This window comes from Natrix helvetica (genome assembly GCF_964273705.1).
Source record: "Natrix helvetica genome assembly, chromosome: 6".
In the NCBI taxonomy this organism is placed as follows: domain Eukaryota; kingdom Metazoa; phylum Chordata; class Lepidosauria; order Squamata; family Natricidae; genus Natrix; species Natrix helvetica.
The window spans coordinates 61,002,560-61,016,925 of record NC_138553.1 but is presented as its reverse complement, the minus strand read 5'-3'; the positions used below and the strand labels follow the sequence as shown (position 1 = coordinate 61,016,925).

Sequence of the window (14,366 nt, the reverse complement as noted above, 5' to 3'; positions counted from 1 at the left end):
GTGTGTGTGTGTGTGTGTTGCATTTGTGATATATATACATATACAAATACATGCTATACTATACTATACTATACTATACTATACTATACTATACTATACTATACTATACTATACTATACTATAAAGGGGAACTCTTCAAATGTGCAGATGATACTAAGCTGGCAGGAATAGCCAACACCCCAGAAGACAAGCTCAGGATGCAAAAAGATTGACAGACTTGAATAATGGGCCCTATCCAACAACATGAATTTAATGTGGAGAAAAGTAAGGTTTTACATCTAGGCAGAAAAAACCCAAAGGCACAAGAACAGAATAGACGAAACCTGGCTCAAAAATAGTAAATTCGATTCTATGCCTCTGTTTATACAACCAAGGACAATTAACCAGTGGAACAGCTTGACTTCAGAGGTTGTAGGCGCTTCATCACTGGAGGTTTTAAAGAAAAAACTGGACAGCCACCTATCTGAAATGGTATAGGGTCTCCTGCTTTAGCGGAGGTGGGACTAAAAGACCTCCAATGCCCTTCCAGCTCTATTCTGATTGATATTTTTTTTTTATTCTTAAGGAGTGGTACTTGGGGAGTCAGGTGCTAAAAGAACTTAAAATGACTTCAGTGCCAAGAGTTTGATTTGTAAATGCAAGTATATGTGTGAGCATTTGCAAAACAAGGTACCTTTGGCCTATACTACACTTTCATCAACAGCCAGCTGATTAAATGCAACACATGCAAAATAGATATCAAGTGACAGTAAGAGGAATACTATAATCTAGGACTGGACAAGATTCTCCAGGACACCGAACTGCCTAAAAGAAAAGAACAATCCATGTTGCAAGCATGGAACCTGACTCCCTGAGCATCTAGATCCTTGTCCTAATATATGCTAAGTGCGGCAAAAACCATTCACTTTTTTGTTTTGTTTTAAGTCAGATGTAAAAAAGATCCTGGCAGATGCCCAGCATTTTACTGATAATTCGGTAAGGGTGGTCATGGGCATTATATTGCCTATTGATGGTTTAATGTAAGTTTGTTAAAAGTGAGTCCACTTGACATACCTATTGACATACCTATTTATGCAATGTTTGTCAAAGACTATAATAAATGTTAACTAAATAAATGTTCTTTGCAAGAGAGCATCCTTCTAACTCTATATCAGTAATATATTATGAGAAGTACAGTATTTATATTCAATCATAAAGACAGAAAAATTGAATGTTGTATCAACCACTTTAATAAAAAATAATCTTTAAAATACATATTATAGAATTGTTGCCTAGATTGTTTGAAGCATTAAAGGGAAATTACAGGAGGTCTTGTGTATGTTTTGAATTGAGCCTGTGCATTTCAATGGAAGTTTTATATAACTTAATCAAAGGCCCTTTGATTAATACAGCTAATTGAACATTTGTGTGTTTAAAATGTATATAAATATTGCACAAAGTAAGAGCACAGCTTGTAGATTAAGTATGCGCACATACTAGGGGAGAAAGGAGTATATACAAATTTCTTAGTTCTATGTCAGATGCTTAGTTCCCAGGCGCAGTAAGTGCTCTGCTTGGTTCTTTGTATACAATTCAACTTCACTGGACCGTCTGCTCTTTTTCTCTTGCATGCATGAAATTGTCCTTTGTCTGCCTTTCCATCAGAGGTGGATTGCTACCGGTTTGCACTAGTTCGAGTGAACCGGTACTGGAAATTGGGACTGAGTCACTGAACTGGTAGGGACAGCAGGCTGGCCATGCCCCCAAAGCCTGGTCACCGCTGCCGGCTTGGTTTTTCATGTTCTCTGCATGCACAAAACAATTGATGCTCAACTGCACACACATAAAGCGCACACAAAGCTAACTGACAGCAACCTACCCCTGCTTTCCATGCAAGGCAGATCTCTAGAGCAGACCACTGGCTGAAGTAGTCCATGTTTTTAGAATAACCATTTGGCAAGTTCACAAAAATAATACTTCAAGATAACCTTTTACTTTGTCATTTACATACAAAACACAATATATACAAAAAAGTCAAAAAGTTTAATTAAATATAGCATAAAGATTTTCTTTCTTCTCAGATCAACATCTCATTTTAAAGAGTGGCTTTGGGAAGGTTTTGTTTTTCTTCTGATACTTAGGAATATGCACAGAGGGCAATATAAAAAGTATTCAGCCAGTATCTTTTATCTGTTAAGCTTTGTGTCTTTTGAATTCACAACTATTACAGAATTTTAGAAATCCTCAAATCCTGTTAAAAGATATCCTTATAACCTCCCTTTTCCCATGAGGCATGTACTTGGTTATACAGCTCGGAGTCTTTAAATGTTAGTCTAATTCACAGGAGTCCTGCGAGAGTTTTCCTATAGACATTGATGCAAACAAGAAAAAAAAATGTTTGCATGAATTCTTCTATTATTTGGAAATTGCACTTGGAGCACATTGATAGAGCTGAACACCTCACTGTCAACTTTGGGAATGGGGCTTTCATGATCTGGGGCTGGGACTAATCAGTGATCCAAGGATATGTGTATATATGTTCCAAAATATTTGTATGCATAAAAATGGGAGGAAAGGCCTCAATGACTTGCAGGCAATACTGTATTAAACTTCTCAATTGCTCACATAAGCATTTACCTGTTTTTGCTTGTATTGTACTATAAACATTTCTGCTGCTCTCTAAGCAATCATCAAAATTTCACCTTTAGTATTGACTGAATGTGCATGGATTCTACCAGATTTTAAGATCCTATTGTTTTGGAAATCCATGGGTTTGGGAAACTGGCAGTACTTGAAATATGAATTTACTGTGGCCTGCCAGTGGCCAGCGAAGCTGGCAGTAGAGTCGGACAGTGAGGAGGTTGGGGAAGAGCATGGGCCAGTCCTGGAGACTGGGGAAGGCTCGGACGAGGGTTCTGCGTTGGAGGCAGAGATGGTCCCGAGGCCATCTGGTAGTGATCAGGCGCCTATGGAGCTAGGCAGCAGTGAGGCAGAGGAACAGCTGGAGCCTGTTCCCAGTGTGCACATGCGCAGAGCTGCCAGAAGAAAAGAACAACTCAAAAAGCAGGATCGACTTGGGAGTAAAGTCACAGATGGAAGGTGATTGGCCCCTCCCATAGGAAATAAAAGAGGAGTGAAAAGCTTTTGCAGGAAACAATTTGTTCGTTTGGTTGTTAAGATTCGTTTCAGGAGTGTGAAAATCTGTCTGTGAACCTCAGAAACTCTGTACCCAGTCTTTCTTTGCAAAGTACCACATTTGGAAAATATTTGCATGGCAGCTTTCCAAGATAGATAAGGTCTGTAGTCATAATTATTCCTTTGAAAGACTGTTTGCCAGGCCTTGCTGAATGTGAATGAGAGGGATTCACATTTGTTTAATAAAAGGGGTTTTGTTGGAACAGGACTCTGCTTCATGTTTTTGGGGGAAGCCTAGGTTAGAACAGAATTACAGGTAGTCCTTGACTTACAACAGTTCATTTAGTGACTGTTCAAAGTTATGGCACTGAAAAAAGTGACTTATGATCATTTTTCACATTTATGACGGTTGCAGCGTCCCCATGGTCATGTGATCAAAATTAAGATTCTTGGCAACTGACTTATGAAGGTTGCAGTGTCTCGACCTTTTGTGACCTTCTCACAAGGAAAGTCAATGGGGAAGCCAGAGTCACTTAGCAATTGTGCCACTAATTTAACAACTGCAGTGATTCATTTAACAACTATGGCAAGAAAATGATAGCAAAATAGGGCAAAATTAACAAATGTTTCACTTAGCAACATAAATTTTGGGCTCAATTGTGGTTGTAAGTCAAGGACTACCTCTATACTAAGAGCTTATACCAGGGGTGTCCAAACATGGCAACTTTAAGACTTGCTCTGCTGGCTGGGGAATTCTGGGAGTTGAAGTCCACAAGTCTTAAAGTTGCCAAGTTTGGACACCCCTGGCTTATACAGTTCAAGAAGCTGATAGATTATAGAATCTATAAACAGACAGAGCTAGCTGTTTGTTGAGCTAGAAATGCTGATCAGCAGAATTCAGATAAGAAAACTCTTCCAAAGTAACCTTTTACATTCTGTTCTTATTTCTAAGAGCTGTATAGTCTAAAATCAATAAATAGGCAAATCTATTGATAGAATGATTTCTAGGAAATTTGAGTAATACAATAGATGAAAATTTGATTGATACACCTCAAGATGACATCCCTTAGTTATCCACAACACATTTATGGAAACCAAGCATTAGCAGTACCATTACCTTAACATTGTTAAATGTCACTTGTTATCTTTTAGTTACAACATAGGTATCTTCCCTGTCCCCAAAGCAAGCTTTTCCCCCTATAAAAAGTGCAACCCAGCTGAAGGGCGGAAATGTCATCCCTTTAAACAGCAATAGCTTTGGAAGGAATGCTTATGTGTCTCTATATTATACCAATAAGGAGACATTAATAGCACTTAAGACTAAAATAGCATTGGATCCAAATTGTTCACTCTTGGTCAAGACGTATGTTGATTCCTGAAAAGCATCGTCCCATGCTGTGACACACTGGTGCAATGAAAACATCTGTCAAGCTCTTCCATACAGCTTGCATGGATGGCAAGATCAAAAGGATAGACCTTATGAATGGCATCACAACCCTGGACAAAAAAAAAAGAGACTTATTAGCAATAATTTCTTAAACTTCATTACCTTTGTAAAGAAAATGACTAGATTTGAAACATCCTGAATAAGACATAATTTTAGTACATGAGAAGCAAGATAGAATTAGTCTTCCTATAGAATACAAATGCCTACAAAATAATTTAAATAGCTTAGAAGCACCTGTATTGCAATTGGGTGCAATTAATATATTTATTTATTTATTTATTAAATTTATATAGCTACCCATCTCATGAAAAGTGACTTTGGGTGTTGCACAATAATTGGTAAAGAACAATACATATATAAAAACATACAGTTAAAAATACAAAAATCAGCATTAAAATTATAAAAACCTAAATACACACTGCAAACCCCAAGCAGAGAGCGTACATCCACCTTAAACTACATAATATTTACTCAAGCATCATTACATTTCAATCGCATTAAATGGGTCTGATAAAGTACTGACAATCTGATGATGTTTATAGCCAAAATAAGTTTTATTCACATATACACCTTGGTGTAATAAATATTAACATATTTTATAAGCATGATAAGTTATAGAAAAGACAGTCAGGACAACACTGGCCAAATTCACACATTGTGTTCAACAATAATCTAATTAGTTCACACTTTTTTTAGTTTTGTTATGTAGATGTAGACATACTATCATGATTGTGAAACATGGTTTACCATGTAGTATGATATGCAGATCCAGTAACTGTACTGTGTTTTACTCAATAAGTCATGAATTAAAATCACAATGGCATGATCCATATACCTGGATATTGTTTGGTTTTAGTCAACAATCATACTAACATAATTTGAATGAGCACCATAGAACATTCTGCACCTCAATTTTAGTAAATATGTGCAGAATTGCATCAACTTTCTTTGCTTTTGAGTGCTATTTATTATTTTGTCATTTGCTCTTTGATTGGATGAAAATGAAACAATGTTTTCTACTCACATTAAAAAGGAAGAAAAAAGTTCTCCTGCATTCAGTTGTCCCATAGTGATGCTCCAAAAATCTGTTAATCACTAAATGGTGATTTAAAAGAGTTTTCTGTATTTTTTCCTCCCAGTTCATGGTTATCTAAATTTTTGTAGCCCTAATCTGGTAGGTCAATATTTATTTCCAATTCCAGTTAGATCTCAATTAATAGGATTCCAATCTTAGCTATTTGAAGAACTAATAAAGAAATGTCCACCCCCTTTTTTTCTACCCATCTGCCCAAGATAAAGTTTTTTTCTGCTCCCAGTTTCCCTATTTGCAAGCTAAGAGATATTTTCACATCATAGCAGATGCTAGATACCATCTTGCTATGTTCTACACATTCATACAACTTTGTTGTAACTACTAAAAACCTGGATATATTCAAATGCAAGCTTATTATGCTCAACAAAAGCAGCACTGATGCTATCAGGATTGGGAGTTGATAATAAGCCCCTCTTTGGGGTAACCTCTAGTCTTTTCTCTTGGTTTCACTCTATCTTCCTGATCCATGCCACTATGCTATTTTTTTAAAGTTTCTTATCCTTAAGATTATCTTACCTTTTCCTTTTTTTCTTTCTGCACTATACTGCACTGTACTGCACTGTATTAAATGCTAATCTGCTAAGGGCAAGCTGTAGGAAGACCCACATTATGTTATGGTTAATGTATTTCACTAATTTATAAAAATCCAATCACTTCGGCTTAGAAATGTACTCTGGTGATGGCAACGGAATAGCATGACCACTTACCAGCCTAATGGCCTTATTAGTTGTGGACACTCCTACAACACCTGACAGGTTGCTGCTATCTTACAATGATGTGTTGATGGCTGATATTTGAAATAGCTATTTGAACTATATTTGAACCAAGTATATCAGAGGTGATATTCAGGAGGCTCTGACTAGTTCTGGAGAACCGGTAACATAAATTTTGAGTAGTTCGGAGAACTGGAAAATACCACCTCTGACTGGCCCCACCCTCATCTATTCTTTGCCTCCCAAGTCCCAGCTGATCGGGAGTAAAAGGGGATTTTTCAGAATCCTTCCCCTGGAGTGGGGAGGGAATGGAGATTTTACAGTATCCTTCCCCTGCCACACCCACCAAGCCATGGCCACCAAGCCATGCCCACAGAACCAGTAGCAAAAAAAATTGAATCCCCCACTAAAGTATATTCTTCTAACTGGCATAAGCTTGAGATTTCTGATAACTTTTTTTGAACAAGCAAGTATCACATTAAGCCATTTGACGATTCAAAATTCAGTAGCAGCAACATGTTGCTAATATTCTTTCTTGTGTTCTCTAATAATTCCTGTCAAACTGAAAAAAAAACCTGCCCTCTTTCTTCCTTCTTTCTGCTAGAACAGGGGTCAGCAACCTGTGGCTCTGGAGTGGCATGTGGCTCTTTCATCCCTCTGCCAGTCGGCTCCACAATGGATAGGGCTTTCAGTTAGGACAGGTAGAGGAAAAAGGATGCCGCGCTAGGAGGAGACTCTATGGTGGGGGAACTGGACTTCCGGTTGGTTCCAGAATTGAACAGGGGGCTTCCGGTTAGGACCTTTAGGGCTCTTTGAGTGTTTAAGGTTGCTGACACCTATGCTAGAACTATAGAATGAAAACAAATAGGAAAGTTCAATCTGCATTTTAAAGGTAGGTATTTTTTCGAGGGTACAATGGGTATTTCTGCAAGTCTTAAGTTTCCTGTTTCCCCCTTTTAATTTCTTCAAAACGTCCACGATTTTGCATGTACAATAGGGGCCTGAGGCCTGCTTGGCCCTGCCCATCCTTGTTCTATGTCATATCTATAAATAAACAAATAAAATTTGCTAATATTGAAGTTTTCCATAGAGCATCATGAGATGCTTGTAGTACTTTTAATGCCCTATTTTCATTTACATATTGATGTTAGCTAATTGAGGCTTTTCATTTAAAAACACAACTTCTGTTTTTAACTTCTGCTGAGGTTCTTTAATGACTTTGAAATCCAAACAGGAAAGCAACTAATCACAAATTTGATTTACTTTTGCCATGGTTACAATAGCAATCCATACAAGTGAGGTAGATCTAGGAAATTTCTTTCAATCCTCCCAGGAAACAAAAATAAAATTACAAATCTGCAGTGAATTGCATGCATTAAAATTCTTGTTTTCATTTTAGTAGTTTAGGTTTCCATCTTATTCCTATAATTACAGACAGAATTTGGCATCTTTTACTGGAGACATTGATAATGAATCAATAGATCACATAATTGCCGCCAAGCATATACCACAAGGATCTATTTTAAAGAATATGTAAATATTCATACAGACTTGCAATGTACTTCTTGACATTTCTTCCCCAATTTAAGTCTGCAGCCAAAGGAAAGGAGAAAGATCTATTTAGGCAACAGAAGAATGCAGAGCAGCAACTTTTCTAGATCATGCTTGCAAATAGCTCATTCAAAGTGTTTGGTATTGGCACAGGTTCAAATTATTCTTTTATGCCTAACAGATAATGTAGCTATGGTCACCAGTATAACAAAACCTACAAAAGGGTACAATAAGTTAAAGGTCCAAATTAAATTCAAACAGCAGCAACCATACCTTTTAAAGAACAAATTACCATATTCTCATGATTATGATTTATTTTTGAAAAACCCTTCAATTATCCTCTAAGCCTGATGGAATTATTTTTTGGGTGCATGCTTTTAATTCAGTTCATAGAGCTCTGTCCTCCAACGTGGGGTGTGCAATTGTTTCTCCACTCAGGGTGCGTTCTGGGTGCAGAAGGAATGCGAGGTCAAGTTCTTCTTTAGATTTTTGGCAAGCTAACAGTGTAACAACTCCTCTCTGTTGGCATGTCAGCAATGCTTTCTAACTGATGGTTTCAAAAGTGTTTCTCTACCCAGGGTAGTATTCAACCTTCAACAGCTATTGTCTTAAAGTGGGTAAATAATAAAACTCCTGTTTTGAAGGTGAAGTAACAAAACATGGCACGAGAATTGCACTCACTTATGAAACTGCATGAAGCAAGGTGTGTGTTTATGTCTGTGTGTTCTGTGCATCTGAGAATCTAATCTAACTATCCACAAATTGGAGTTTCTTTGGCTCTTTCCCAAAGGACATTGGGAGCATTTGAGAAGAATTCACTACCCTGCCCTCAAAACAAGCAAGGTTGCACACTCCTTAACCAAAGGGATTCCACAGGAAGACAGAACAATGGTCTCACGTGGCCATTCACCTGACTCAGCCTTCAGATTTTTGGGCAAGAGTTACTGGAATGGGAAATCACCCTTTGGGGAGTCCTAAAAAGTCCTAGTAAAACAGTAAAATGACCTTAAATGCTCTGTTTCTATGGGTAGGGCCTATAAGAGCAGACTTACTTGATACAGCCTTTTCACTTTCCCTGGGGAATTCAGTTATGAAACATGCATTGGATTCTCTTATTTTTTATACTAAAATAGGACCTAGATTGGGACCAGAAATAAATGCCAGCTTCATGAAAAAAATCCCCATAAAACATAGTCATATAACTGTGGGATGTGTAATTGACCATAAATGTGGACCAGTTGCTAAGTGCCCAAAATACAATCACATGACTACAGGCAGGTCCAGCTGACAGAACTTCAAAACTTGTAAGTAGCTCTGGGGAGATTGAATAGTTGCTTAGCCACCAGTCATAAAGTCAAGGCCACCTGTATTTTATAATGCTATGGCAGACTCTTATAGAAAGAATACTTGCTTCACTGTTCCTATTAGCAATCTCTACAACTGAGGCAAAGGTCTTCTCAGCCTCTGTTTTACTATTTGCTTTTTGCTGCCATTGAAACGGGGAGGGGGGGGCTGGTATTTGGGAGGGAAAGTTTAAGTACAGGAGAGATTGTAGAAAGGGAGTTTTGGTCTCACTGTCTACTGTGCATGCTGTAGATTAGTGCTTGGTGTCGGTCAAGGCCAACCGTTCTGCATACCAACCTAATGATGCTCCTTGAAGATGGAACTCACATGACACCTAAGGGATTTGCAGATTGGACACTGGGATGAGGGTTACCAGGGGGAGGGGGTTTGGTCACATATTGATATGTATGATTTCGCACGCTTTTGCTTCAGGTCTTGCTTTGCTTAGCTGCTATCTATTCATAACCAGTAAAAGTACTCTTAATTCTGCAAAATGGAGTTAAGTGGTTTCTTTCTTGGTTGCTGAGGGAGGCCGGCTTGACAGGTCTTTTTGCTCTTGCATAACCACAAAAGATGGATTCCTGAATATTCTGTCTTTTTATCACTTTGACCAATCTTCAAGGCTGACCATGTATAGTCCGCAGCAATGCAGATCAATGTTGGGGAAGAGGTAATGTTGGATATTTCTTACATTTATTGAAAAATTGCCTCTGAAAGCCTTATTTAAAAATCTACTTCAAAAATACCCTGTAGACTTTTGTTAGTCAATAAGAATTTGAAGTATGTTGACTGGCAATCAGGAAGAAAGTTCAATAAGTTCCAGGTTAAGAAATGCTAAGTTATACCACTGCTTTAATTGGAATAAGGCAGTTCCATCTGTTTTTAGGTTCCATGAAACAAAGAGAGATAATGCAATTCCAAGAATTATAATCAAGAACTTGATAACCGTGGGATAGACTAGCACTTGGCCAAGTATCCCCTTTCTTCAGTGATCATAGAACTTTTGAAATTATCAAATTTCAAATCAACTTGCTTGACAGCTTACAATCTATAAATGATTATAGTTAATTCATAGTACAAAAAGCCCTAATTAAGACTAGAGATAGTCTTTTCTGGATGTTAAAAACCTCATTAATGAAATATTTCCACTTCCTGGTTTAATGAACATATTCCTTCTGAAATAGTTAATATCTTGAATGCAGTCTTGAAAGGGTTTATGCTCACAACGCAGAAAACCACTTTCCTATATTTGTGCCATAGCAATGCCTAATAAGGAGATAACATTTTCAGTGAAATAATTTACAGCCATGGTTGAAATGTAGGGATTCAACACTCACTAAAAGCACTTCTCAATAATTCCTTCTGACAGTATTGTCATTGTTGTGCATCTTGCAACAAATAACATACACTTTCTGTATCTTTCACATACATACAAGCTGAAAGGTTGGAGGCTCATGGTTAACAAACTCATGCCACAATCAGCTTAGTTTATGGATTATAGCAAGATGTCTCTTTACCCTAGAAACATATCTGAATATAGGAATAATGGTGTCATTCCTTAAGGGGGTGGGGTGTTCTACACATATTGTTAAGTAAATATGTAAGTTCATAATAAATAAATAAATAAATAAATGGCCCAATATTGCTTAAAAACAATTTCTCCTCCACACGTGTGTTTTCCCCCAATGACTGTAGTCGGAAGAATGTGGATGTGCAAATAGCCATCATGAATGCCACCCTCAATGATATCTCAAATACAATGTTTCATAATAGTGCACATATGCACATTCAGACATTGTAAGGAAAAGCAAAAAAAGGCACAGGCATGTATGAACTTGTCCTAGGTTAAACCATAGCTACAATAATGTAATAAAGAATTACTGTAAAGCCTTTTGCAAATCAAAGCTGCACTGGTCCTGAAGCAACATATAAGATACTACAGAACTGATCTGAGAATTTTTCATAGTGAGAAAAAAAAAACATTTTGCTGGAGAAAAAATTCAATATGGGATCATGTCCCATGTTTAGGCCTACTGCAGATTTTTTTTAATTTTTATTTGTTGAATTATTTAAATTTTTGAGGTTGGGAAATCCCATCCCCCCCAAAAATCTCAAGGATATTGGTGGGAATTAAGCAATCCTGCCATTCTTTCATATGTCTGGCCAAAGAATGATATGAGACTTGTTCTAAAAATATTCTCATTGTAACCAGAGGAAGATTAAAATGTCTTTGTTTTAAAGAGAAAAGGAAACCAAGCAACTAGTCAGCTAGGAAATAGATGCAACCTCTCTCCCCAGCCCTCCAATATCTCTAGGTCTTCTTTTTTGGCCTTCCAACCTTCCAATGGGTATATGGTAAGTTGGCACTCTGTGATGCTAAATTCCATCTAACTGGCATTCATTATATATATTAAGTATATCAACTCAGTATATTTTATTTGCAGTAAATGTAATGCAATTAGATTGTAAGCCTTGCTACCTTTCAAATAAATCACTCTAATATTACTCTTTGCAATATTTGGGATCACAAGAGACAGCTGATTACATTTTCCACATTACTTGCACAGGGAAACTATTAACATTTCCATAGAAAGTCTTACCAGATGTGTAGGCAACTGAGCACCGCAAAGATAATTCCTGCAACCAGGGCCAAGGGAACGGCAAGGACAAGTGTCAGGAGCTTATATATCAGGTACTTGCTGAGCTCAAAGAGAGCGTGGCTGCAGACCCAGACTTTATCGAAAGAGTGAGTGGACGAAGGCTCCGCTATCACGTCCTCAAACCCCAGCTGGAACAGAGGGAAACAAGCATGAGCACAGCAAACACAGCTTCTCTTCTGAAATGCAGAGTGGGGTCTTCAGGGGGAGGGTAAGCACCAGGCAACAGGCAGCAGTAACAACCTGTTACAGTTCTGTTATTGTTCTGAAAGAATCTGGCTGATTGGCATGGAAGGATTTGAGGGGTCCCCAAACTTGGCAACTTTAAGACTTGTGGGCTTCAATTCCAGCATGGCTGGAGAATTCTGGGAGTTGAAGTCTTAAAGTTGCCAAGTTTGGGGACCCCTGATTTAGAAGCCTGTGGATTCAAAAGATCCACAACTCAGAAACTATCCACGAGCCTAAACAAACGGGCTTTCCTTTCCCGAAGAGGAAGGGAGCGAACGAGGAGGAAACCGGTACCCCAAATGTCAGACCAGAGGAATTCGCACAGGCTGGAATCGGGATGGGGAGGGGAGGGGGGCTGGAAATCCCACGCGCTAAACTCGCCTTAAACGGCATAAAGAGAAAACGCTCCACTTCCTCAAAGGAGGCTCGAAGGCGGCGTTCAAAGTGTGAGGACGGGGGTCCAGCGGGGACGCCAGAGTCTGCGGGGATCAGGGCGCTCTCACCTTCAGGTGGCTGTTAAGCCCGCGCGGGTCCCGGTCGGGCGCTTTTTCCGAATTCTTGTCAGGGTCGGACGGCGCGGGGCTGTCGCTCAGATTGAAGCCGTCTTCATCCATGAAGATTTTGGTGTCCGCTTTCTCTTTCTCCAGCCCCATGGTCGCTCGCCTGGGCAGCCTGGCTCTGCTGCGGAGCAATTCCTGGGCTGTGGCCTCCCCCCTCCCCCGCTTCTCGGTGCCCCCTCCTTTGCCCTGGGTTCCTACCCTCGCGTGCAGCTGGGCAGACGAGGCCAAGGGCAGACCTCGCCCCAGAGCGCCCGCCCACGGGCGACGCCCTCTCCGCGCGAGTTCTGCTGCCGCAAACAGGAGCGGCAGAGCCCGTTGGAAGTGGCAGACGCGCCCGCTTGGTAGCCGCGCATGCTCACAAAGGCTGTGTCTGAGTTTTGACAGCTAGTTTCGTAGATTTAACTTTATCCAAAGACTCCTATATATAATCTCAGAGGTGCTTTTTCAGGGGGCAACTGGACTTTCTGGTTTTGCTTTGAAGACGTTTCACTTTTCATCCAATTGTTCTCCAGTGTCGTGCCATGCGCTTATGAAGTGGCTCATAAATGCTTCGTAAGTGGTTCATAAATGCTTCATAAACCCATGGCACAACACAGGAAACAAACACATCAGGACAAAATTCAGCAGTCCATTTGCATTTAAAAGACAAAGGCCACTCATCTGAAGACAGCAAAGTCCACATTTTTGACAGAGAGAACCGCTGCTCAAAGAGGCCATCTAGTCAAAATTGAATGGCCCTCTCTCAACAGAGGGGGATGGGTACAATATCATCTCTCTCCAGTCTACAACACAGTCCTTTCAACAGTCCCAAGAGGCTCCACACCCATTCGCACTACTCAGGTGACCCTGAAGACACAGATAAACCTCCAGATGACCTCACTAACTCTCTAAAATAGGGGTGTCAAACTCAGTTTCATCAGCATTATGGTTGCCTTCAAAGGGCCAGTTACATGTACGACTATGCCGACTAACAGTGGCCAGGTGGACGTGGCTGGGTGGGTATGGCCAGCTCGATGCTGCCTCCTATGCACATGCACAGGGGAAGCAAAGGCCTGGGCTAGGCTGGGCCAGGGCCACTTTCTGGTTTATTGTCTACCCACCAGGTCCAGATTTTGCTCCCTTAAACCTTGCATTTCCTCCCTTAAATGGGATAAGTGAAATGGAGTAGAAATAAATAAGATATACTAGAAAGAAAAGGAAAAAATATGTAAAACAAAGGAAAGGGAAAAAGAAAAGCGTAAGGAGGGGATTGAGAAGGAGGAAAGGAAAGGAAAGGGAAAAGGAAAGATGAATTGAAAAAAGAAAAAGGAAAGGAAGGGGGAGAGAAATGAAAAGAGAAGGAAGGGGACAGGAGGAGAGAGAGATGAAAATGGAAGGGAGGGAGGGAGATTACAACCATTAAGGATTCTTTTTTGTTGTTTTTGTTGTTGCTTGTCATTTTTGTATAGATATCCTATCAATTTCTGTAGCCTTCTAGTTTCTTAATGACTAGTTTGCTAATCTAAACTTTATCTTCTAATATTAGAGATTCTCATAAATAAATTACGTCTTCTAAGACCTCCCTACTTTGATTTTCTTGGTGACAGTTATTATCTGCCAATTTAAATAAATAGTGCATGCACATTTTTGCTTGTTTCACCAGAAAAGAAGAAAAAAGTA

At 39.3% G+C, this 14,366-nt stretch overlaps 1 protein-coding gene across 1 annotated transcript; it reads right to left on the bottom strand.

Annotated features, from left to right (window-relative positions):
- Window positions 1–1,211: 1,211 nt before the first annotated feature.
- On the bottom strand, window positions 1,212–12,909 carry CAV2 (caveolin 2). The gene is made up of 3 exons (XM_081958618.1): window positions 12,651–12,909; window positions 11,863–12,050; window positions 1,212–4,611 (listed from the first exon to the last, which is right to left on the bottom strand). Exons 1-3 carry the CDS (start codon window positions 12,798–12,800, stop codon window positions 4,461–4,463), a joined length of 489 nt encoding a protein of 162 aa, XP_081814744.1. The 5' UTR covers window positions 12,801–12,909; the 3' UTR covers window positions 1,212–4,460.
- Between the last annotated feature and the right edge of the window lie 1,457 nt (window positions 12,910–14,366).

What these genes read in the sequence shown, in the direction of transcription:
- CAV2 (XM_081958618.1), bottom strand. Translation starts at nt 12,800, where the DNA reads ATGGGGCTGGAGAAAGAGAAAGCGGACACCAAAATCTTCATGGATGAA. An exon ending in GGCTTAACAGCCACCTGAAG is followed by an intron (nt 12,051 to 12,650) that starts GTGAGAGCGCCC and finishes CCTCTGTTCCAG; the next exon opens with CTGGGGTTTGAGGACGTGAT. An exon ending in CTCAGTTGCCTACACATCTG is followed by an intron (nt 4,612 to 11,862) that starts GTAAGACTTTCT and finishes TTTTTTGTCCAG; the next exon opens with GGTTGTGATGCCATTCATAA.